Genomic DNA, 27,615 nt, shown 5'->3' with positions numbered 1-27,615 from the left:
GTAGGTACTTTATTATTTGTTTCAATAAAGAGCTTTCTTTCAGAAACCCAACGCCTAAATTGACAGAGGATGTGCCTGTGATTTGGGAACCAATTACTGCAAAGTCTAAGCCGTGCTTGCTAATCAACGAAACTCCACAGATGCATGGACACTACCTCACCAGAAACATAGCCTTCTGGGAACTATTCTTCTATCACTACGAGAAATCTCATCAGTTTGTTAAAGAATGCATTATAGTAAAATGAGATCCCCAAAAAATATTGTGTTCTTTATTTTCATAATGCGTGTAAAATTCTGAAGTTTTAAAAGTTGTAACTGTAAAATATTTACAAAACATAAATAAGACTCATTGATTGCAATAGACTTACTTACCCGTATATAGAACTGAGTGAATCTGCAAGTGACGATAGCGTTCAAGAGCAAGAAATGGTGAGGATATGTTGATATTGTTAGACCACAGAACAGATAAGAATTGATTTTGAGTTATGATGTTAGGACGACACTAAAAGTAGTCTAGACGTAGCCTAGACCTAGTAAACCTCGCGCAGGCGTCCCTAGTTCCCTACTGCAATAAATCAATACAGACTCCAAATAACCATAAACCAAACGGGATTGATTGCCATGTTATCCGTTATAGACTTTAAAAAATATTGTTTACATGTCTGGATTGAGTACCAACTCAAATGCATTAACGAAGAAGAACAGTGTAGTTGAAGTAAAATGTAACTTCATAATATCTGTTGATGAAGAATTAAAAGTTTGTGCCAAAATCACCACAACAGGAAGTGCATCTGAAAACATATTTTTATGTCAATGCAAATAATAATAATAAAGTAGCTACATAGCATTTAATTTACTTGGGACAAAAGCTTTAAACATTAAACGAATCACAAATAACACCTGTTGAAATCTGTAGTTGAACTCTGTTATCAAAACTTATAAGCTACAATCCAACCCGGTAATAAAAACCTACTTGTTGACTCTATAGGTACGCCACATTATTGACCGGACAATCGCGCAGATACGCTTCTGTTGTAGAAGCGTTGAAGTTATAAATAAAAACTGGAACAGTCAAATTCAGATAAGACATAATTATCAGTCCTAAAAAGAAATCTTCCATTCATTTTCTTAACCATGAAGATACTTGAAATACTTGGTGTGATATGTTTAATAACTAATGTGTTCGGTAAAATTTACCGTCGTTTTCCAAGAATAGGTCCTACAGTTCGCACTGAACAAGGATTAGTGCGCGGCTTCTGGTCTGAAAATGAAGATTACTATTCATTCGAGGAGGTTCCGTATGCTTTAGTAGATCCAAACAATCCCTTTGGTGTAAGTTTCAATTTTTTTACGTATTAAGTACTAAATGAATAATAAAATATTATTTAAGTAAGTAATTGTTTTTCACGCTAACTTTCCATATGTTTCCTTACAGCCTGCGAAGCCTTATCCAAGTTTTGGGCAAACAATTTTCAATGGTTTTAATGGTCCTGTAAAATTATGTCATCAGACGCACAGCCGAAGAAGGAACTTGAATGAAACTCTAGACTGTCTGAGGCTAAATATTTTTGTTCCTCCTAAAATTAACTCTAAATCGCCTGTGCCTGTTCTTATGTGGTTTCACGGTGGATCATTTGAATATGGTTTTGCCACTCAATATATTCCGTCTGATTTAGTACTGCAACGTATCATAATAATAATTGTAAATTACCGATTAGGTCCATATGGATTTATGTGTCTCGATACTCCACTGGTCCCTGGAAACCAAGGGCTCAAAGACCAATACGAAGCGATAAAATGGGTCAAGAATAATATTGCTGGTTTTGGAGGAAACCCGAACGAAATAACTATAGCTGGACAAGATGCTGGCGCGTGTTCTGTTTTATTACATTTATATTCATCTAGAGAAAAACTGTTCAAGAGAGTCATTGTTCAAAGTGGAACACCCCAAAATGAAGGAATGTTCGTTGAACCGGATCACAAAGCGGCCATTAAATTGGCTGCACACCTGGGCTATAAAACGTCAGACACAGAAGAAGCATTGAAGTTCTTGGCCAAGAAGTCTCCGGAATCAGTAATTAGTGCTACTGAACAACTATCATTGATTCTAAGACCCTGCAAGGAAAAGTATTTTAGTGGTGTCGACAATTTGATCACAGATTCTGCATTTTCATTATCAAATAAGAAAAATGTTAAGGGCACTCCAATAATGATTGGGCACACAGATCAAGAGGAATATCAATCATTTATGGATGATGACAATTATTTCAAAGGCGACCCTTTTTATAGAAAAATTAAAGCTAATTTCAACCTTAGTGCCGATGAAGCAGTAGAAGCAGCAAAACTTGTTAGGCATATGTATATTGGTGATCACCCGGTTTCAAGAAACGAAAATTATGAATTATGTGACTTTGAATCTGATTTTGTATATAATCATCCAGTGCAAAGGACAATAACTACTTTAATTCATGAAGGCGCGGGACCAATTTACCAGTACGTGTTTACCTACAAACGTGGACACTCGTCTGAATTACCCTTCTTGTTCTTCATATGTTTTCATCTATGCCCTCTTCGCAATGCTGAGGACTGTGGGACGAATAATGAAGACGTCCACGTGATAAAGCGGCACATGGTGACTTTGTGGACAAATTTCGTAAAATATGGGTAAGTGTTTAAAATGGTTGTTAAATATTTTGCGTTGTAGCAGTCCAATCTAATACGCCGCAGCAATGGATAATACATAAGTAATAGATTATTTTATTAGAGAATTGAAAAGTACTTAATCCACTTAATTGAATATAAAATAAAATATTGCATTAGTTAATCTACAGTAGGTTGTGTATATGTTTTATAAAAACTCTTAAATCTATTTATTTTGGTTTTAAATAACACGTATTTATGTTTTAGAAACCCAACACCAAAGAAAACTGTAGAAATTCCTGTGATTTGGGATCCAGTGACCATGCACACCAGGCCTTATTTGGATATATATAAAGAGTTGATGATGAGGGATCGCTATAGTAAGGAGAGAATGACTTTCTGGGACCACTTCTACTCAAAGTACGGGCAAAACAAAGTGCCAGGAACATTTTATGGGTTGGCAAAATATTGTTTTTCCGATAGAAATAAGACACGGTCTTACTTTTAAGAATGTACTTCTAGTAATATACTGCACCAAACTGCTAAATTGCGAATTCTTAATATTGTGACTACGTTAGTTGTACTTTATAATGTTTACCGTATTTACTTAGGTTACAAATGCGTGTGAAATGTAGCAAATGTGTGTTTTAGTAATAACTTAAAACAATTCTGATAAAATAATATTAAGATTATGTAACCAAAAATATTTGAAAGTATTTGTAGAGAATATTCTTAAAAATCGAGCATTAATTTCCTTTAATTCAGATCTGACCTGAATAGGGTAGTTTTCAACTAGTCAAATCACTTACTAAACGTCAAAACAAGAAAATACTAAGGAATTTGTATGAAAAAGCAACCTGTGACTTCATAGAAAAACGTGAAAAAATGTCGCACTTATTATTACAATTTTCTTTATTAAAATTCATAAATAAGTTAAATAGTTAGAACAAAGAAAATGTTTTTTATCACCTTTAGATCTGTCCTTATTTAATTAACAGAATTTCTTAAGTTATCATTGACATAGGAAACTATCCAATTGTATTGATACCGTTTCCGTATAATAAATAAAATATTATATTATAGATATTGAATATTATATTATTAATATTATTATGTGTTGAGATCGTCGTCGTGGAGATCCTTCGTAGGCCTATGCCCAGCAGTGGGCGTCGTACGGCTGATGATGATGAATATTATTATTCTCCGAGAAAACTTCATACGAAATTAATAGAACCCTACAAAACGGATTAAGTGTAGGTACTTTCTGCCATATTGATCTTATCTGGAGCGTCGCGGCGGATGACATCTATCAAGTGATCACGACTTACGACGCTCGCGCAGTATCTGGGACGACAACCGTTCGCCCACTGCCAACAGCCCACTGGCGACAATTGTCTTATTTCATGTGACGTGAACCAAATTACGTATTCCTGTGGATTTAATTCACTGCAGTCATTATGCTAATGCGAAGTGATAGTTTAGTATTCAGACTATTTTTCGAGGCAAAAATTCGTAGTCACTAACAAACGCAATTTGGAATAATAATGCTTTATTTAGAAATATGTTACCTATAGTGTATAAAGGTCAAATACCTAAGTCTTAACTTTTAAACCCAGAAGACTTACCCGCCCGGCGGATAAGAAAATGACAGGTATAACTCAAAATTACATCATGTGTTCTGGAATTAGCATCAATACCTATTATAATAAGTAGAAATAATTTTCACGACATTGAATTTCTGTTACTAGGTGCATTGTTAAACTACACCAAATAAATTGCCACTCTAAAATTTTATCAGTTTTACGTAGACCTCTTCATTTTAACAGTTAAGATTACAAAGGAAGTTAAAAAATTTACTCGATACGTGTAGATGTAGATAAGGAAGATATCGATTGTATGATCTTAAGGCAAGTTACTTCTGATGTAACCTCAATAACCTTTGAGGCTTCATGCAAAAATGAAGTCTATTTTGTTGCTAGGTTTATTCGTCTTCCATAATGTTTTCTGTGCAAACGTAAGGGTTGATCCCCTAGTGAAAATCGATCAAGGTTTAGTGAGAGGTGAAAAATCTGCAGATGGAACCTACTCGTCCTTTTTGGGAATACCATACGCGGGCGTTGACTTGGACGATCCTTTTGGTGTAAGTAGTTTTCGTTTACATTAAGAAGATTTTTAGTAGGTAAGTAATATCTTTTTTGGAGACAGTATCTTAAATTTTCTATATTTTTCTTCCAGCCAGCACAACCGGCCCCGCAATTCAATGAAATTTTCAACGCTTACACAGGCTCTATAAAGTGCCCTCAAATCAACAGAGATGGTAACGATGAAGGCACCCTGGACTGTTTACGGCTCAACATCTACGTGCCCAGCCAAGCAACCTCTAAGAACCCTCTCCCTGTTCTGGTGTGGATTCACGGCGGAGGCTTCGGTAGTAGATCTGCTGGGGAATTTATTCCATCAAATTTAGTGAAGCAAGGAATTATTGTAGTGACGATTAACTACAGACTGGGCCCTTATGGATTTTTATGCCTAGATAACCCTTCTGTGCCTGGTAACCAAGGTATTAAAGATCAATACGCTGCATTACAATGGATAAAGACTAATATTGGAGCCTTTGGTGGCAATCCGTACGAAGTAACGCTTGGCGGAGAGAGCGCTGGCTCTGCGAGTGTTTTATACCACCTATACTCACCCAACGATAAACTTTACAACAAAATAATTATACAAAGTGATACACCACAGAATGAAGGAATGTTCGTCAAGAAAGACGTTAATGCAGCTATCAAAATAGCAGAAAATTTAGGTTTTAGCACTACTGACACGGAACAAGCATTAGAATTTTTGAAAAATACTTCTCCTAACTTAGTTGTCGCTGCAGCTAAAGAGGCGAACCTTCAACTAAAACCTTGTAAAGAACAGTCATTTGATGGCGTTGATAATATTATTGAAAGTAATCCATTTTCGCTGTCTAACCAGAGGAAGGTGAGAAATACTCCCGTCTTGATTGGTCATACTAGTAAGGAACATATGGGAGTATTACTTGATATGTATGGTAGTGATTATTTGAAGGGTAATCCTTTTTATGACAAACTAAAAAACAACTTTAACTTAGATGAGAACGTTCTAAACAAAGCTGCAGATATCGTAAAATATTTCTACGTTGGTGATTCCAGCTTATCTGAAGCCCAGTTACCTGTGTTGGAAGACTTCGACTCCGATTTTGTCTTCTACCATCCTGTTCAAAGAACTGTAACGAATTTGTTGAATGATAACGCTAAGGCAGTGTATCAATACTTATTCAAGTACGTCGGTGACTCTGAAGCCGACGGAGCGGCACATGCAGCTGAAAACGATTACTTGTTCTACAGCTCGGAAATACCCCGTAACGAAGAAGATAAACTGATGATCGAGCGTATGGCGACCTTGTGGACTAATTTTGTCAAATACGGGTAAGTACGTTATTTATTTTATGTGCTTAAAATTAACTCAAAGAATATTAAATATTGACCCCACGTTTTTTTAAATAATCAAAACATAAATTGATCTCATCTGTTCTGTAAATAGTGATTATAATTCCATATGAAACTAAAAATTCTAACAGCACTTACGTGGAAGTTTTGGGCTGCTTTAAGTTTTAGTCATAAGCCATTTTTACTTTCAGAAACCCTACCCCAACAGTATCAGAGTTGCTGCCAGTGACCTGGGAGCCGACTTCCATCGAATCCAGACCTTACCTGGTCATCGACAATGACCTGCGCGTAGACCATAGAGTCTTTCACGACCGTATGGCCTTCTGGGACTTGTTCTACGCAATGTTTGGAGACCAGAACATCTATGCTGACTCTGAATAGAGAAAGGTTGAGAGAATCATGCATATTTGGATATGCCAATTTTTTTGAATATTTGTTTTTACAAGTTGTTTATTTTTGCAATGATTCGATTATTTTATAAGCAATTATTATGTTAACTTGATTATAATAAATGAAAAATAATAAATCACGAAAAACGCTTTTATCGTATTACATACTACATTTCGATTGATGATGACTGATACTTTATGATTTACCTACCATTATCATTGTTTTAAGTTTACGCGGTTATTATCATAATTAAAGCACATAGTAACGGGTTCTTACCGCGTTTAAATGGAGATATGAGACTCCCGATATTTCGACACTGTTGCAAGTGCCATGATCACGGGATGACTGATGAGATTGGAGTGCACCCGTTACTATTATTTGTTTCATATATGATGACTTCTCCTATTAATCCTGTTATCCTTAATACAATCAACATTAACAACAGCAGCTTTTATCAGTCGATTAATGATATCTATTGTAGTGTAGTAAGTATAGCTATTAAGTATGTCTAATAATCTATGTAATGATCTTTCAATATAATCAGGATTAATCATGCATTCGCTGGTTTTACTTGCCTCCTCGACGTCCGTCCCTATATGGCGACCGCTTGCCAGTTTAGGGCTTCGCGCGTGCGGAGTTTTTATTTTTATTAAGTTGGTGTACTAATTATCGGGACTGAGAGCTATTATAAGAACTTTATGCAGTGAAAGTTTTTAGTTTCTTTAAAATAACCTTTTCGAAAATACAAATCCAAAAGTATGAGAACTTTGTGCAGTTAAAGTTTATAGTTTCAAAAAAAAAAAAAACTCTTGTGGAAAAATCAACACCAATAATTACGAGAAGATATCAACGGTTTCAAAATGGGTAACCCAGCAAGCAAACCCAAAGACGAAACCCATGATGCTGTGAAAGTATTGACGCAAATCGGATATAATAACCAAGTAACGAACAACAACATGGAAATGCATATAGGAGTGATGTCGTGGGCCATGGCTGGCCTCCTAGCGCTGGTAGTGATAGTTGCTATTGTCTTCGTGATCCGCTACTGTTTCAAGTGCTTCAACAAGCGCGTAGAACGTGGTGTTGACGCCGGCATGCTGCGACTACAGAGAGTATAGGATGCCACCGCGAGAACCTTAACGACGTGCAGATATAGAAGATACCAAGCTACGATAGAATCTACGAACCATATGGAAATTGACGGAAAATGGACTAGGACGTCGGAACGTGGATTTTAGAGAACGGATTAGGAGTGACATCTTCGCATCGTGGTTTCGTAAATATCAATGGAAATCGTTCAAAGACACTGCAAGATGGACATAAAATAGTGCAACACGAACAGTGATACATAACGTGTTAAAATGTGCGCGGTAGTGCGGTTTTCGAAATAATTATTAATATATTTAGTGCGCGGTAGTGGTTATCGTATAATTAATATGAATATTTTTCAGGGACAATTCTAGTTAAGAATTTGGTAATGTATATTTATAACTTTTATTAAAACTAAAGCTAATTATTATTATTATAAGTTAAACATGATTTAAAAAATAATACTGACAGAATAAAACCAATAATTTAGTTTTGTGCGATTTTATGGCTCAGTATATAGAAGAGTTATACAAGAATTTATTTAGTGTAAGAGAGTTCTTTCAACTAAACCAAGACCAAGGATAAGTCCTTGGCAACTTAAGAGTTGCCTCCTGTAGATTAGCCTTCAACAACAAACGAATAAATGTTTTTGTTTTTGTCACTATTATTCTTCTTTACTATTCTGCAAGCAATTCAGCTAGGTCCACTATAATTACGAGCGCATTACTCATGTCGACATCGATCGATGGTGAAGAACTTATAATTAGTCAGTACCATTCCATATTTTTGACGTGACTTATTGTAGATTTGCCGCGAATGGCGTTAACTATTTATCTTTCCATCACCACACGGAAAATTGCTTCATTACTCAACCATTTTCTATATGGTTTTATTTAACTTTCACCAGTCATGGTGTCGAACTCGAAACCGACATTAGTTGCGCCAGTTACGCTACCTATATTTTAAACAATTTTGTCTTACTATAACTGTAAATTGGGAATTGATTTGATTTGGGTTACAGCTCAATGATTTCTAATTATGAGTAGGTGTAAGTATAACTGAACAAAGTGAAATTTGAAAATGTTCATTCTAAATAAATAATTTAGAATAATTAAAAAAATATCTTACACAATTTACTCATAGGTAAGTTAATTAGGTATAATAAATACTCTACCTATATAGTAAGAATACAAATCTGAAATCTATGCGATGAGCTTAATAGAATAGTTAGAGCTTTTTATGAACTTCTTCTTTGTTTGAAACAGTCGTTTAGCTATTTTACTCCAAGTTTACATAATTGCGAAAGATAATAGTAATGAACAGATTACAAATATCTTGACAAAAGTGCTTATTTAAATAAAGTTCACAGAACCTTTCATTGAATAAGAACTCTTCATCTCAAGGTATCGATTGAGATAAAGAAATAAAAGATAATGTAATATCGAGAATTACAGAAACAAGGACACAAAAACAAGATTATATTGTGTGTCAAGGAATACAGATAAAACATGATTATTTATCGAGGCGAAAATACGGAGAATAAAATGCAAAGTGAATTCGCTCTGACGAGGAAAATGGCACACGTAAACATACTCAGGTGAGCATCATATTCTTGAATGTCACCTTGTGTTATATTGATTTAGTTTAAAGAATTATAAAATAAATAAATTATAAAATTTTAGATTCCATTTCAAGCTCTATAAATTAATATGCATAGTTATAGGTATCGTTCTTTAATAATACATAAGTATGTATGTATAATCTATAACAAAATTTGCCTAGTTTTAACTTTTCTGAGTTTGTTCGCGCATCACACTAAAACGGTTAGTTAGATTCAAAAACATCTGCAAGTTAAATTATTACGCTATAATCCTCTATGTCTTTTAGGGTTAACCCAGACCAGCCGAGTCTGCATGACAACCGCGCCGCATTATATTGAGCGGTTCGACCAATAGCCGTTTGACGTCCATCTACGTAGATAGCATTCGTATGGTTTATTGGTCCAAGCGCTCGATATAATTCGCGCCGCGCGCGGTGCGGTTGTCATGCAGACCCGGCAGGTTCATGTAGAGTAGCAAGAAACAGCTAGTAAATAATAAGTCGGTCGAACTTCACGAATAGGTACTCCCTCTTCTATCGTGTGGTTTGTGAGGCGGAGAACCAACCTCATCAACCCTGGTGTCAGAGTTACTATTGAGCCGCCAAAGGCCCCTGACATGACTCATGTATCGATTACAAATACATAATTTTGAAATGTTTGTATACTTACGCGAGTAAATATCAACTGGTTCTCTGGTTGTGGTGACCTCGCAGCTCTCTCCAGTTATATTCAGATGATATACTCCGAACTGGCCCAACTCTGGCCGTAGCTGGCATAACATGCCTCTGTTGACAAACATTACTTGTTAAAAAAAACTTTAATTCAAATACATGGTGTTAGTGACATCGTACCGAATACTGAAGGGTATGATTCAGACTATTATTCTGTGTTTCTGGAATTTTCCGTCGCAAAATTCACGATTTTTTTGTGTTTTTTTTAATTATTTTCAGTTCCACACTTTTGCGGCGGAAAATTCGACTGCTCTGAATCGATCCTCAAAGCTTTCGTTACGATGTCCCTAACATTTATATCTATTTATATTATTTCTAGTCTATGGTGTACCCTGACCTACCAACAAACTAGAGATCCCGTATTTAAGTCCCAGAAGTTTTCTAAATTAACTCGGGTATGTGATTTCTTTTTCATAAATTAATATCACGTGTTCAGCGGTGAAGGAAAGGTTTTCCCTTCGCGGGTTAGAAGGTCAGACAGGTAGTCGCTTCTGTAAAGAACCGGACCTATCAAAATAATAATAATAAAACACTTTATTGCACACAAATTCACAAAACATTTACAGGGTAAACTTATTCTAAGGTGGGCAAAGGCGGCCTTATCGCTAAGAGCGATCTCTTCCAGACAACCAAACCGTCAGGTAAAGTCAGGTTAAGCACGAGGATCCTGTGAAAAACGGGATAATGCTAGGGAGATGATAATGTGTGATTTTCCCCCGTTCATAAGCATGAAAATTCGTTCGCCAAAGGCCAAATCGCTTTTTGTCCTGTACTTTGACCAATGCGTATTATGAAAACGTTTTATTTATCATTCATACACTTAAGTATTACAATATGTGTTACTTATACTATAACTGTCATTGTGAATTCGACACTAATATTACATAAAAGTTTGGAAATAGTTGCGTCATAGATATGAATGAACTAATGGCGTAACGTCGCGCCTGTATCCCCGAAGGTGTAGGCAGAGGAATATAGTATATACACACCCACTCCTTGCCAGGTAGCGAACCTTAGAAATCTTGGAAATGATGTGATACTTTTAACTAAATCGACTTTAAGTACAAGGTTATGTAAAACTATTTATAATCGTTGACTTATTCGAATACAAAGTAAATGTTGCATAAAAATTATGCTGATCTCTACTCGTAAATAGTTTAAGCTTTCTCTTGGATAGCGCGTGTCTGTTCGCACTGAATGCATAAATTCCGTTTGTTTTGATCTGACTACCGCCTTGCATTTACTTTCTTACAATAAACCATTTAAGCAACTTGATAATGGAGGAAACACACATAGCGAATGCAAGGCATGTGCTCCGCACGTCTATGTGCGTGCGTAGCACATGCTTCGCCCTGCGAGCCATGCGGCGCTTGGTGTATGGTGCATATGCCACACAATGCTTGTAATTTGTATCCAAGTCAATGTTTGTTTGAATTTGTAGTCCGAGTGTTTGTATTTGTATATGCATAGTATGCCTACCTGGATAGACGCCGGAACAGCTGTGTGACGTCATCATCTCTCTAGCGTTATCCCGTTTTTATAAGGTTTGCTTACCTAACCTGAAGATTTGACAGGCCCGGTTTTTTATAGAAGCGACTGCCTGTCTGACCTTCCAACCCACAAAGGCCAACCCAACTAGGTACTTAATACTAGAAGGCGCGTTGAAGGACGCGGCCTGAAACACTGAATAAAAATTGTGTAAAGTAATACATAACATACATACGACTATATCCCAATTGGGCTAGTCAGAGGTACATCCATCACGAGATGAACTAAGTGTCCACACCTCATGGCTTTCTGTTGGACCAACGTGATAGGTGCTTAGCCGTATCGCCGTCTATAACCCCGTGTAAAATAATGATTATTTTTAAAGATTACGCAGGTACCTAGAACATTAGCCCTAATAATTGGGACATATTAATAGAACAAATACATCACATGTCGGGATTCGGAAAATCCCATTAATGTACGCCCAGTATCGAGCTGTTTGACTACGTGATTCTATTGTAAATAAATCATATGCACGAGGGAACTGACTAATATAATATTCTATTTTCATTTTAGCTTACAATAGGATACATTTAGTGTTATTGCAAACTTTTATTTTATTTATTTATTTATTGAGTACAACTACATCATATATATAAAACATTCACAAGTAATACAATTACTAAAATTAAGACTTATATATATGACAATTACAGTGTACATAGCATCTACAAATTAGTAATTAAATTTAACAGAGCAGTCTCTACTTATTTAAATATGAATAAAATATGAAAGTAAAGTAGAATAAAAAAAAATATGAACTTATGAATTTACTTATTACTTAATAAATAGTTTAGAATTTGGACTTAAGTATTTCAGGACATTTCTCACAAATCTTGAATGAGTGTCATGGAACACATCAAGGTTTACAACGCGACCATTGGCGAAATTGTATTGGTTTAAAATTCTAGTCATCGGTGATTGCAAACCCAAGTTTGTTTTAGACGGAGGGGTGTAAAAGATGTTTTTAATTTTATATCGAGGATATTTATAGGGAATTTTGAGTGAAACTCTGTTAAGTAGGTGATCGCAGTGAATATGTCCATTGATTAGCTTGTGTAGGAATTTCATGTCCAACAACTTGACCTATATAAGAGTTAACATAAAGTTTAGCTCACGATTATGCCAATTAGGGTAGTCAGAGGTACATCCATCGCAAGATGAACTAAGTACCCACACCTCACCGAACTTTCTGTCAGACCAACGTGATTTGTGGTGAGCCGTATCACCGTCTATGACGGTCAACCTGACTAAATTGTTAGTGAAATAACTCATTCTTTTTCTTATCGTGTGGGTTGTGAGGTGGAATACCAACCTCATCAACCCTGGTGTCAGGGTTACGATTGAGCCGCCAAAGGCCCCTGACATGGCTCGTGTAACGATTACTCACTTACATCAGTAAATAGTAACCGGGACCAACGGCTTAACGTGCCTTCCGAAGCACGGATCATCTTACTTTCGGACAATCAGGTGATCAGCCTGTAATGTCCTAACCAAACTAGGGATCACAAAGTGGTTTTTGTGATATGTCCCCACCGGGATTCGAACCCGGGGCCTCCGGATCGTGAGGCCAACGCTTAACCACTGAACCACAGAGGCCGTAACTCAATAACTCATTGATGCAATGAGTAGCAAGCCGGTGAAACACAGGCCGGCAGGCAGGCAAGAGGTGGACTACCTTATACCTAAGAGTTACCGTGCGCTCCCACTCTAACTACATAATAAACTTTTAAATCCAGATTCAGGTTCTGCCAGTTCATCTAACTAGTAAATGAACATGAAAAGGAATATAAAAAAGACATCGAAGACTCAACATTTTCCCACCTAACATAACTAGCCACTTCAACCAGGCAATCCAGTTTTGTACTGGAACTTAGAAAAAAAACCAGTAGATCAAAGAAGATAGAACCTATCTACGTTCCCATGGATACCAAGTCAATTACGAATGAAATATCTCAAATGAAATATGTGCAAACGTAATTATATGTTTACAATTAAATACAGTTGGAATAGAATTGAAAGGAATAGTTGCGGTTTAGAAATTTATCATCATGATCTCCCTAGCATTATTCCGTTTTTCACCGGGTCCGCTTACTGAACCTGAAGAATCGATAGGGTCCGGCTTTTTACAGAAGCGACTGCCTGTCTAATAGCGGTTTAGCAATTGAAAGAAGTAAATATACGGTACTCTTTATACAGAAGTGTGCCCACAAAGATGACACTATACTTCTGACGAATTACGACACGCCCGGGAAGATAAGCAGTTGAACGAGTTTTATATTTTTTACTTGCTCCCCATCGAGAATATAAGCTCACGTATTACAATTGGCGTAGTCAGAGCAACATCCGTCGCAAGATGAAAGTACCCACATCGCACTGAGCTTTCTGTTAGACCAGCGTGATAGATGGCCAGCCGTATCGCCGTCGAGCCAACTGTCCGACGTAGAAAACTTATTTTAACACAAAGGAATTATAAACTTACGTGGTATTCCTAGAGTTGATATAATCGTCGTCTATTCCGGTGTATACCCGCCAGGTGGCGCGGCGTGCTGTGCTCACCACCCACGACTCTTCTGTGTCTGCTGACAATGTCTTCTGAAGCTCGAACGGACACTGCAACGTAGAGAACACATCGTATGAAGTGATACCAACCTTCAATGAACTACGAAATACCAACATAACATAGCATCACGTCTGAAGTCCTGAAGGGATAGGCGGAGCAGAGGTGTGTAATATACACACTCACTCCTCGTCAGCTATGTTGAAGTCGCATGTAATAAGGGGCGAGAGTTTTTGCTTTACTATGAACCGGACACAAACCTTAGAATTATCAATTATCTATGATCCAAACATGGATTCAAAAACTCATAAAGTTGGTCATTCGAACCCGTGACACTACCATGTAAGTCCTAAACATAAACAGCCTATATGCGTCACTGCTGGGCACAGGCCTCCCCTCAATCAACCGGAGGGTGTATGGAGCATACATTACATATTCACACAACACAACACACATTCACTTTTTTTTTTTTGACGTGACTTATTGTAGATTTGCCGCAGATGGCATTAACTACTTGGTCGGACAAAACACATTCACACAAGTCACACATTCTTAAAGAAATCAATAAATACGAAATTCGGAAATGAATAAAGCACGCAGCTGCATTATTTAAAATTTTTCGTTTGATCACAATCTGTCCTGATAACAAGTGAAGACGTGGTCTATGGTGGTACACGACCAAATAGAAAATCTGTTCTTGAAAATAAAAAATAACTGTTGAAGATACTGCAAAGATAATTTGAGTATTATATTAAAGTTGAGTAAGTATACATTTGGCCTAAGGTCTGGTAACATGTCACCACGGTTCATTACCGACGTAGGACTCAAATAAAATAATTTGTTAATCAATACATAATGTCAGCATCTCATCGGGGCTTTGGGGGATGCAACGGCTGGTAGTTATTTTTATCAAAGAGTAAGTAAGTCTGGCAATTCAGAGAGGCAATGCCGCCAGCTTGTTAGGCACCTTGCCTCGATGTAACGCATTAGAGACGTTTTAAGTACTTACACTACAAGTATACTTTATTGCACACAATTACAAAACAAGTTTTTACACACATGGACGAAAGATACAGTACCTACAAAAGAAAAAGACAAAGAAAAGGAAAGAAATAGTGAAAGTTATAAAAAAAGAAAACGAAAGAAACGGTTCACTATTAAAAAAAACTGTTATTTGTGTAAAAAATACAAACATATAACTTACTTGTGTTTTTTTTAATTATTATGTGTATAATTATATATATGCGATAAATATGCGTGAAGTTATGTATGTAGTACGTAATACATAGCTGATGTAAAAACGGCGCAATCAAATTCAAACATAACGGTACATACTAACATCAAACACATTGCCGTGGGCGGGTATTGACGGGTATTCACGTCTTTGTATGCAAATATTTCAATGTGACTAAACGGTATTCAGATTACATGCATCTTTTGGGATCAAGATGCGAGTCGAATTGTGTAGGAAAAAAATTAGAGCAAATATGACAGGTAATTGCGACTTATTGGAAGAGAGAGCTACCTGTGTATAAGTGTTGTTATGTCAAAAAAAAGCTTGTCCCTAAAACTCTAGCCGCTATGGGTCTGGGGCCTTATTTTTGAATCGCTCGCCTTCAATTCGCGTATTATTTTACACGGGGTATACTTGTCTCATCTTACAAATTACAAGTTCTGATGTGCTACTTACGTGAAATGGGTATATATTTTCGAACGTTACTTGAAGGCGAGCGATTCAAAAACAAGGCCCCTGTTCACAAGTCTACGTCATAGCGAGGTGTCATAACGAAAATCACAATGACGTCACGATTCCGATACAAATCGCGACGTCTCTCAATGCTGGTACCGTTTTACGACGTCATGGTGTGAACTCGTGGACATGCTTTATGTTTACAAAACGGTTGCCCGTGAGCATGTTACCTAACTACACTGGCCTGCAAAACTAAGTACTACACTTTTAAATTATATTTTTTCTAAACTGTACATAGATACATACATCATAAACGCACGCCTGTATCTTACCGGGATAAGCAGAGATTATGGAATTCCATTTGCTTCGATCCTGCCTGACACACTTCTCTTGCTTCCTCCACATTCATCAATCGTATCATACACGCATGCCAAAACTAAACCCGAAAGCCGTCTGAACTACATATATAATAGTTCGAAATTTAAAAGCGTTTTACACGTAATTATGTCACCTTTATTTGTAAAGTCTTCTTTATATTTCGAATGTTTATTTTGTGTATTTAGCGATTTATAATAATTTTAAAAGTGTACTTAGTAGGTACTTATTTTGCAGGCTAGTGTATTAATTTTAAGAATTTATACGTTAAATATTTTTAGCATTAAGTGTACATAGTACCTAGACCTACTTTCAACAAAAAAGAGAATTTTGTTAAGGTAGTTATTTGCGTGAATTTAGTACGGTTTCACTCGAGTTAAGCTGATTAGTTTTGCTCGCTAGCATAATTACGTATTTCTTAAAAGTATAGTAGTGGTAGTAGTTTGGTCCAGTGTTGCACCGACTTGCTTCTCAAACGGGGAGCGCCGTTTCGAACCGCGGTATCGGACTTGCACTAATGAGATATTATTTTATCTTAAGTGCAGTTTTCACTAACACAGTTGGCTCGACCATTATAGACGGCTATACGGCTCAGCATCTATCACGTTGGTCTTTTCTGTTAGACCTCTGTGCTCGGGGAGGTGTGGGTACTTAGTTCACATTGCGATGGATGTACAGTCATGATCAATATCATGTACCCACTTTAGAACCCTTACCCACTTTAGAAAAGTTAATGTGACATGGTACTAAAGTGTATACATATTAATGCTCGTGACCGTACCTCTGACTACCCCAATTGGGATGTGGTCGTAATCTTATGTTATGTTATTTCTATTTAATTAAACATATAGGTTGAGTGAACTTCTTGTAAAATAAGCAATGTATAAAATACGATGTAAAAAACGGATTTTCTCGCGGAAAATAAAATGGCGTGGGAAAATCGTCGGGAATAGAAGATATATTACGTTCCGTATAAAACAATCAAACTCAAAGGCAATAAAATGGTTTTTTTTCACATAATTTCCCACACCTTCATATTGTTGATATTTCTAGAGCAATCAAGCTTACAAATGTAGTAAGATTTAATCGGAAAAGCAATTATTGCCTAGAATGCAAGCATTTCTTACGACTTTCGTTTCGTTTTGACTTTTAAATTACTATTTCATCAATAAACGCAATTCATTCTTACGACTTTAGGTTACTGCTACCTATAACACAACATAAGCTCACGTCTAGACCCAATTGGGGTAGTTAGATAACATAAATATAATATAAACAGCCTTTATACCATTAGTGCAGGGCGCAATCCTTCCCCCAGTCAACTAGAGGGTATGGAGCATACTCCACCCCGCAATTTCACTGCGGATTGGTGGAGGTGTTTTTACGGCTAATAGCTGGGACCAACGGCCGAAAGTAAGATGATCCGTGCTTCGGAAGGCACGTTAAGCCGTTGGTACTGGTTACTACTTACTGATATAAGTAGATATGTAGTTGTTACATTAGCCATATCAGGGGCCTTTGGCGATTCAGTAATAACCCTGACACCAGGGTTGATGAGGTTGGTATTCCACCTTTCAACCTACACGATAAGAAGAAGAAGCAACCCACAGAAGAGAAGAAGACCTTATTATTACCTACATATTGCTCACAAACTGTAGGTAATGTCTGCGCGCCACATCCCTATTAATTTATCTAACACGCATTCCTTCGTCTTTTACATTATAACCGATCATGAAACAACCATCAAACATGAGTACAACACGCAATAAATAGCCAATGTACTAAACAACAAGGCTACTAGGTAAGCAATTTCTCTAAGAATGGGACCATCGCGTGCAAGATGCATGCTAATATGCATGTGTTTGAAACTATTGCCTGCATGTTGCTGTCCGTTACAGAATCTCAGTACAGTAGCCCGCAGTCATTTATCTGTGACCGAGGTGTGGTTACGGTGTAAATTGATTGAAAAAAAAAAACAAAATTAATATACTTACTTAAATAGGTACGTAAGTGTGCACATCCTACGATGTTTTATGCCTATCGTTTACATCATTTCGCCTAAATATTATCCATGTGATATAAGTATATAATGATTGGCCACCTAATATGACACGATTCATTTATAACAAACATCATAGAAGGAAAAATTGAAGGGAAGAGAGGAAGAGGTAGACCTAGGAGAACATTTATGAAACAAATAAAAGAAAAGATGCAAATCGTGTCGTATCAGGAGGTGAAGGATTTGGCGGGAAGAAGAGAGGAATGGCGATTACTCCACCGACAAAAGCGCAGCTCTTAAATAAAGAGAGAGATCATATGAGTACAATTGCCTTCGCACAGTTAGACATTGATTTTTCAAGAGTAAATTTTAGCGGGGATCCTTTTTTTCCAGTAATAAATACTAGCCTATGTTACTCACAGATAATGCAGCATTGTAATGGTGAAAGAATTTTCGAAATTGGTCCAGTAGTTTTCGAGTTTGTTCTATACAAACAAAAATGCAACTTACTTCGACCTCAATTATTATTTTGGTCAGAAAGGACGGTCAAATTTGGGATGGTAATCAAATATGGGAAAATAAATATTAAAATAACATACAAAAAAATAATATCCTGCCTGCTCTTGTTGTTTATTTTATAAACAACAAGTTTTCCTCTCACATTAAAGTTTCTTAGACAAGCTAATACCTTGAAAGGCATTTAACCTAACAACGTGTTTATTGCACTCCTAGATAAGTACCTACGTGCACGTAGGGTGAAGGCAGGTTAATGCGCACAAAGTCAGTAACCCCGGGGAATACCAGGCCAGGACACGTCAATAAAATCATAAGGGAATTTTGTTAGGGTCGCGGTCTGCGCAGCCTTAGGTTTTCTGGCGCCCAGTTATTGTATAATTTAATGAACGACTTTGTTGGGTAAGTCCGTCTGCGTGCAAAGTCTTTAAACCGTGAGTAGCTTTGCCAGTATAGCACAAAAACTGATGTGTAATATGTTACCATGTTTAACCTCATTGAGCAAAAGCATTGATGTAGTCTTTAAACCCGTGAGTAGCTTTGCCAGTATAGCACAAAAACCGATGTGGAATATGTTACTATGTTTTAACCGCATTGAGCAAAAGCATTGATGTAGTCTTTAAACCCGTGAGCAGCTTTACCAGTATAGCACAAAAACCGATGTGTAATATGTTACTATGTTTTAACCGCATTGAGCAAAAGCATTGATGTAGAATGATTATGATACTGCACAATTATCAACCGATATTTTTGTTACCTAAACTTCAGCAGGTTAATGATGGTTTTGACATTAGTCCCGCTCATTAAATTTCGTATTATTAATTCATAACTACTTACTACGTTAAAGGATCAATAGTTGCACTATATTATTTTCAGCAGCCGAAGCGATTTGCTGTACTTTTTTATGTATTTCAAATTCAAATTCGGAAACTAGTCCATATTATGTTAGTAACAGAAAGCTTAACCTAGTATTTTACTGTACTTTTTTTTAAATGAGGACAATTTAAGCGTCCGTGGTAAGGTTATTACTAACAAGGTGATAGATATGGACTTCCCGTACAGATTATTTATTTGTCAGTTGTATTTTTTACAACAGGTGCTAATGAAATACGACAACAATACAGGAAAATCAAAAGAACAGGTTTTTGTTAGTGATAGTTGACTTCAAAAGTGAAACGGGTTGTTTAGTCATACAACTAAAAGAAACGAAGGTTATAATATAAGTATATTAATCGATGCTGATTCCTGCAGACACCTGCTAAATTTCAATTTAGTTTAACAGTTCTAAAACTAGCTTTATCTCTGTCTTGCACTCATCGTAAGTGAAGGACGGCGCCATTTTTAGAGCTCTCTGTCGGACTGAAATAAAATTAAGTTTTGTCTCTAAGAATTAAGAAGAAGGCAATAAAAAGGCAGCATTATTGCACTATATTTATGTTAGGAATCTATGTCCTATCTCTATTTATTGAATCTTTGACGGTTGACAATGCACATAAAGTTTATTTCACATCACACCCCCCACTTTAAGATTATTTAATTGTATAAATCAGAGTACTTACATTTAAAATACTAATACTATCCAGTATCTACCTATAGCTATCTAGCTATGATAATTTTTCTCTTAAGTACTTATATCTCTATTTTCTTTTTTAATTCCTTTCGTCATGCTTACTATCATCCGTTCTGAGATGAACGTTGATTGCATCCGCGATGTAAAGGAAAACATAATGTGATGTGATGTCATTGCAAAAAGTGCACTTGGTCTTGAGAAACTTGTTATACCACAGCCGGAGGATGAGACCTTATCTGTACATCCTGTGCTATGGGTAATTTGTGTGGACTCGTATATATTATTTATTTATTTACCACCATGAACTAAGACGAACTTATAATAAGTTACACTTATCTAACATAAAAACGTAAATTTACAACTATATCTGTAGAGGTACGGTCACGAGCATTAATATGTATACACTTTGGTACCATGTCACATTAACTTTTTTGACAAATTGAACTGTAAGTCTCACTAAATGTCAAATATGGTAGTACGACAGAGTCCTACTAAAGTAGGTACATTATATTGCTCATGACTGTACTGTACATCCATCACCAGATGAAATGGAGTGGACTCGTATACATATATTATTAATTCATTTACCACCATGAACTAAGACGAATTTATAATAAGTTACACTTACCTCATCCATCGCCAGATGAACTAAGTACCCACGCCTTACCGAGCTTTCTGTTAGACCAACGTGATAGGTGGTCAGATCTACCTATAATGGTCGAGCCAACCGTGTTTGTGAAAAGATAAATAAACACCTAATTGGTGCAAGTCCAAAAGTAAAGTACTTATTAGATATTAAAAATATATTGTAAAATTATTTGTGCGTGGTAATGTCTCTAATCAATGCATAATTTACAACACGCAACACTACTACTGGTACAAAAAAATGAATACAATAACGGAAAAATAATTTTATGCGAAATAAACACATACTTACTTACACACACTTTTTCGAGAAAATATAAAGTAGTGATACTGGTAAAAAATGCTATACCATTCGCACGACAGTTAATGAAAAATGTATTTAGCACTATTAAGTACTTACTTATAAGAAATATGTAATTTTACGAACAAATATCATATTGATCGATGCGGTCAAGTTGTAAATAAACACTTAATAGGTAAACCTTTCGAATGCGAACGAAAATAATAGTACCTATTATAAATAGAAAATGGAGCGAAAATAATAGTACCTAGGTTCATTGTTCGTCAAGGGAACAAATTGACCAATAACCAACTGAAGTTGGAAACCTTTTGGGAATCAAACTCTCTCTCGAATGATACTTAGTGCTTTATACAACACCTACAAGGAAAAAGCTAACATGTTTGTAAGTATAAGTACCTACTTAATATATGGCGAAAGAGGCGCGATTGTATTTTTTTAAATTTTTAATTCCATTCTTTTTTATCTTTTTTAAATTTATTTTAAAAGGTAGGTACGTACATTCGGCCTCAATACATACAGTAGTTATTTTGTCAAAAAAAGTAAAAATCGGGGAGGTTAGCTTCTAGCGTATATTGTTATCCTATGGTAAACCAATAAATAAATTAATAAATTATTTAATTACCCGAAAACAATCATCCGACACGCTATAAACGGCGACCTGTTGATCAGCAAGACCGACAGTATACGCTTGGTCCATCTTCAAAGCTGTAATATTCAATCCTTCGTGCTCCTCCACGCCAGGGTCTTCCAGCCAAGTCTTAATCGCTTCCTGATACCACTCCCAAGTATTATTTGTATCCGTATCATCCGCTTCCAAAATAGAATCCAAAATATCTGGTTTTAATGTTTCTGTTTCATTCATTTTGATCACAAATAAACTAAAGCACAACAAAAATTATGTTCGATTTTTAAAACGTCGCAGAAAGTTATATTTTTTTATTTCAATCAGCCACACAAACGCGCCAAAAATTCGTGTCTCTTAAATATAAATTTTAATGTATTATTTAAGGGTATGTTGCACAATTATTATTTTTTTAACTATAATGTTAGCACGTTGGATATTTTTATTTGTAAAGTTTGTTTGCGTCTTAGCGTAAAGTCGATTTACGTGTGAGCGACAGACGCAGCGGAGTTGTACTGCCACCGCGCCGGTAAAACCGGTGCACAACCTACGGCTTGATCTGTGCGACGACCGGCCTGTTTCTGCTTTACATCGAATTTAATTAATTTCTTATCATTTCATATTAAATAAATAGACACAAAAAGTTATGTAACGTTTTCCTTAAATACTATTTTATCTGTATTTCATTGTAGGTAGATAAAGTCGATTTAGGTAGATTGAATCTTTAGGCCCATACTCTACATAACCCATTCTTATGCAACGAATGATTGAGTTAAGTAGGAAAGTAAGACTTACCTACTTAAGTATGTTTCAATCATTATTTTAACCTATTTACTTATTATAAAACCAGACACTACTAGAGATCTCATTCAACGGAATTGACGCCAGCCAAGCGTCAACAAGCAGGCAAATAATTGACTTTCTACCTGGAAAAATGTTGACAATCAGAAGAAAGTCCCTGCATTGCTTGCAAGTTTTCCCGCGCAACTAACTGCGGTTTATTAATGATAATGATTGATCGAATAAGCGAAAGTTTATTCGTGGTTACAATAAAACTCACCCTTAAAAAAGTTCTATTGACACATTCTCATTTTCCAGCCAGTTCTCAGATAGAAAATTTATTGCAAAGAGTTTTATTTCCTCGTGACTTAGAAACTTTTTGCGTTTATAAATGTGAAATTCTTAAAACAAAAATATGATGTTTTAAACTGTATTAATTTAGCAATGTTGTCATGGCGCTATATATAATTTTGATGGCCGGACATTTCAAAATAGACTATTGTCGAAAGACTGATGACCTTCATGCCACTTCACAAAAACATATTCTTTAGATAAACATATGCTCACACCACGTGGTAGAAGGCATGTATTTTCACCTTTAAGGATAAACGTCATATTGCCTTCGAGGAAAACACGAGAAGTAATTAAGTTGAAGGATATGACTATAATGTGAAGGTAATAAAGGTCCTACAACGTCGGCGATACAGAAAATAATCCAATTTCTGTTCGCTTCGCGGTGATTAGCAAAATAAGGGGTTTATGTAACATCAATAATATAATCACTTGGTAGCACGCAAGACCTGTCACGTAGTAAATAAAACATACTGAAGACAAAATTCCTTTAACGAAGTATGGACGTCTTTTTGTTGATATTTATTGAGAAAGTGAATTAAAAATTGCAGACATGCGTTTTTCAGGTGATTCATTGGTGTGAAACTTGTCTAAATCGCATACCAATTGTTGGTTAGTCGTAAGAAAATTGAAAGAGCATTGTCTTTGGAAAATTGTGGTAGTAGACCGTGGTTTAGTAGTTGAATGTTACGCTCTCGATCCAGAGGTCCTGGGTTCGAATCCCGGTGGGGACATTATAACAACAACTCAATGTGTTCTCTAGTTTGATTAGGACATTGGGCCTTTGGCGACTCGATGTTAACCTGACACGAGGTTTGACGAGGTTGGTTATTGATCTGAACCCTGGTGTCAGGGTTACTATTGAGCCGCCACTCATGTAACAACTACTTACTTACATCAGTTAGTAGTAACCGGGACCAACGGCTTAACATGCCTTCCGAAGCACGGATCATGTTACTTTCGGACAATCAGGTGATCAGTCTGTAATGTCCTAACCAAACTATGGATCACAAAGTATTTTTTTTGTATTAAAATAAGTGCTTAGTGCTAATATTAGTACTTGGTACTAAGATTAGTCCTTACCTTCTTTGTTTCATGGCCTTCGTCTATAAAAAAAGGTGACCACCCTAAGAAATACGAGATATTATGAGCTAAAAATAAAAAATAGAGTCAACCACAACACAACCAACGGAAATGAGATGACCAGTGGCGATGCGTACACGCACAAGTATAAATCACTCTTACAAAGTAAACATTGTAATGCAAATAAGATTATAGGGCGGCGCTGTGTGCTTTTTTTTTTAACGTGACTTATTGTATATTTGCCGCAGATGGCATTAACTACTTGGCCGGACCAATGGGGAGCGCTGAAGGCTCTCACCCGGTACAACGTGTAAGACAACAGGCCTGAAGGTGCCCAGCGCGGTGTGCTGTCGCCAGTCATTCTTAAATAAGTACCCTTATTTCTAATGTTACTTAGCAATGTTAGTAACTTTTTTTAGTAATTTTTGTCTACAGGAATTAGCACCACTAAGTAGGTACGGTCACGAGCATTAATATGTGTACACTTTGGTACCATGTCACATTAACTTTTTTGTCAAATTGAACTGTAAGTCTCACTAAATGTCAAATATGTTAGTGCGACAGAGTCCTAAAGTGGGTACATTATATTGCTCATGACTGTAAACCTCTTCAAATGGTTGTTAAATTTCCCAACGGCAATTTAAGAACTTTTATTAAGTCTTCGTCAATGCTGACCACTAAAGGCACATTTTACGGTCAATGTCATTATTAGCAGAATATTAATGTGTAAGTACACTAAATTTGAAGCTTAGCGATCAAAATAATTTGTACATAATTTATTAATCGGCCTCTGGTGTCTAACGGTTAGAGCGTTATGCTGTCGATTTGACGTCCTTGGGTCAATTCCCAGTGAGGACACTGTTATGAATAACTCAACATTATTTACGTTGCATAGAATATTTATAGTGATTAACTTGCGTTTAGGGTCCTGTCTCACTCGGACACCATGTTATTTAAGCATGGCACCAAGAAAATGCATAGTATGCGTAGTGTATTAAAAACACTATCTCACCGTCTCTTGTTGGTTGCGCCACCATGGTGTCCTGAAGTGGCCCTACGTACTCTTTGCATCCAAAGTAGTTGAATAACTGATAATAGGGCATTTGACTGGGTCGAAGATAAATTATAAAATGCTAATCTAGAAATAAAGCTAGTGTAACATAATCAAAAATAAATCTCATTATTCTTTTTGTCTTTTTGAAACAATAAGTATTTTTGACTGCTTTTATTGATGACGTCACAGGACAGTATTTCTATACAAATTCCATGGCAAATTTTCATTTTGACGTTTCGTAAGAAGTATCTCATTTGACTTAGTTGTCAAATAGCCTATTTTCATTACAAAAGTTTCAGTACGATCTACTCTAAACCGACCTCTATGACGACCGGTTGCCATACAACCATAAAGTTGAAGTTGAAGTACTCTAAACCGGCGCACGTGTATGTAACGATTAATGAATGTGGAGGAAGCCAGAGAAGTCTGTCAGAATCCATGTGGGAAATAGGCGTGAGTTTATATATGTATGTACATAAGTAATTGTTTTAAAGGTTTGTGATTATTTCTTGCCAATGTTTATTATTTCCTCCAGCGTAGGTATATGATATATCTTTATAATCACTTACAGAATGAATGTGGCTATAGAATTAGCGGAACATAACTCATCTACCTAGCATTACACCGTCAGCTTAGCTAACCTGAAGATTTGACAGGTCCCGTTTTTTTACAGAATTGCCGACTACCTGTCTGACCGCAGCCTCTGGTAGCTGAATGTGGCTAATAACAGATATTATATATAATAACAGCCACGGTCAAAACTGTATGTTAATATATAAATAACTGTTATTTTTCTATCTCGGTTTTAAAATAAAAAGCTCCAGGACCCCTATAACGACCCCGCCGGCGCGGTCGTCGATTTCCCTTCATTTAGCGCTTATCACTACAATAATAATAATTCATTTATTTCACACTATACTAGTATGTCGCTTTGATCTATGACTTTATTTAGAAAACTAATTTCATTTTATTTTTAACGACGCTGCAAATAATAAATATATAAATATATGTACAGGGTGTTAGTTCACAGCGAGCTCTGAAGAGCAAACTGACAAGACACTATCTCCATCAAAAATTTGTTAAATTAGTATAGTTTATTTGTTTTTTGTACCATCTAGTGCAATAATATCATATATTAGTGTTATTAATAGTGAGATTTTAGCTGTTGAGAAGTTAGTCTCAACAGACTAGATGTTGTTTTCTTTTTATGGTGAATGTTGTGTTCACTTGTAATAGGCTTACACATAAGTACTGTTTTACTTTGTCTAATTATGTTCTAACTAAATGTTATAATGTGCATAGCTGTAAGTGATCCATAAATAAATAAATAAATAATACTAAGGGGGATGATTCAGACCATGATTCTGAGTTAATATCAAGCGGAATTTCCGTCGCAATTTTCATGGTTTTTTTTTTTAGTTTTTATTAAATATTCTCAATTCTATACTTTTGCGATGAAAAATTCTACTTGATATTAACTCAGAATAATAAGCTGAATCAACTCTCTCAGTATTCGTTACCAAGTCACTAACACCCCGTGCAAGTTCATACAGATAGCCATACAAGAAGGTATGGGTGTTAGTGACACCGTAACGAATACTGAGGGGGATGATTCAGACCATGATTCTGAGTTGAGGTCAAGTGGAATTTCCTGTCGGAAATTCATGAACTTTTTTTGTGTTTTTTTTTAAATTATTTTCAGTTCCATATTATTGCGACGGAAAATTCCACTTTATATTAACTCAGAATCATGGCCTGAATCATCCCTCAAAGTTTTCGTTACGATGTCTCTAACACTCGTATGTATATGTATTATTAATATTATTATGTAGATATGTTATCAACTTTACTGTTTTTGTATACGTGTTTGGTAAATACATAATTAATTATTTATTTGTTTCCGCATAACATAAGACTGTAGTCATGAGCTTCCAATATTTCAATTGGGGTAGTCAGGGGTACATCCATCGCATGGTGAACTAAGTACCATAACGAGCTTTCTGTTAGACCAACGTGATTATTTTATTTTGATCGAATTTCCACGTGTGATAAAAATAAAAAATAAACTTTTTTTATATCGTCGCTTATATCTCGCTCGCTTCTCGCTACCTTCAGAGCCACAACCCGAGCCACACACGGCTATACAATACAACGTTCACGCATGGCATGTTAATAACGCAACTCGCATACACATGGAAATCCTCAAGGTTTCCTCTTACCAAGCTTCAAGCCCTAGGGGCCAGCGAAAATGATCACCTAGGTTGCAAACATACACATAAACTCACGCACGTAATTCCTACTGGCGTGAACAGAGCCACACATAATCTAAAGACAACTTGCAGCCAGATTTCTAATGAAAAAACAAACAGAACTATTTAATTTCCCTGGTTTTTTTTTTGACGTGACTTCTTGTAGATTTGCCGAATGGCATAACTACTTGGCCGGACAAATGGGGAACGCTGAGTGCCCTCACCCGGTTCAAAATTCAAGACAACAGAGCTGAGGTTTCCCAGTTAGGCGCGAACCTCTATTTCCCTTGCACAAGTAAGTACTATAAGAAAAACAAAAAAAAACACTTTTTATCGAAATCCTAAGTATGTATCT

General features: G+C 36.2%; 2 protein-coding genes across 2 annotated transcripts in view; one reads left to right on the top strand and one right to left on the bottom strand.

The window, feature by feature from the left end:
- Positions 1-22,250, bottom strand: part of LOC126366238 (heparan-alpha-glucosaminide N-acetyltransferase) — a 33,537-nt gene extending 11,287 nt beyond the window's left edge. The window contains exons 1-3 of the mRNA XM_050009289.1: positions 21,744-22,250; positions 13,951-14,081; positions 9,859-9,974 (exon numbers count right to left, since the gene is read on the bottom strand). Of these exons, the coding sequence (XP_049865246.1) occupies positions 9,859-9,974; positions 13,951-14,081; positions 21,744-21,983 (487 nt within the window). The 5' untranslated portion in view covers positions 21,984-22,250. The remainder of the gene's footprint in view (positions 1-9,858; positions 9,975-13,950; positions 14,082-21,743) is intronic.
- On the top strand, positions 4,575-6,988 carry LOC126366254 (esterase FE4-like). Its single transcript, XM_050009315.1, has 3 exons — positions 4,575-4,780; positions 4,876-6,089; positions 6,302-6,988. Exons 1-3 carry the CDS (start codon positions 4,598-4,600, stop codon positions 6,489-6,491), a joined length of 1,587 nt encoding a protein of 528 aa, XP_049865272.1. The 5' UTR covers positions 4,575-4,597; the 3' UTR covers positions 6,492-6,988.
- Positions 22,251-27,615: the final 5,365 nt, after the last annotated feature.

The sequence above is a fragment of the Pectinophora gossypiella genome, chromosome 4 (assembly GCF_024362695.1).
Source record: "Pectinophora gossypiella chromosome 4, ilPecGoss1.1, whole genome shotgun sequence".
Lineage (NCBI taxonomy): Eukaryota > Metazoa > Arthropoda > Insecta > Lepidoptera > Gelechiidae > Pectinophora > Pectinophora gossypiella.
This window is presented reverse-complemented; position numbering and strand designations above follow the sequence as displayed.

Coding starts and splice junctions, on each gene's coding strand:
- LOC126366254 (XM_050009315.1), top strand. CDS start 4,598: ATGAAGTCTATTTTGTTGCTAGGTTTATTCGTCTTCCATAATGTTTTC. Junction 4,781..4,875: donor ACTTGGACGATCCTTTTGGT/GTAAGTAGTTTT, acceptor TTTTTCTTCCAG/CCAGCACAACCGGCCCCGCA. Junction 6,090..6,301: donor ACTAATTTTGTCAAATACGG/GTAAGTACGTTA, acceptor TTTTACTTTCAG/AAACCCTACCCCAACAGTAT.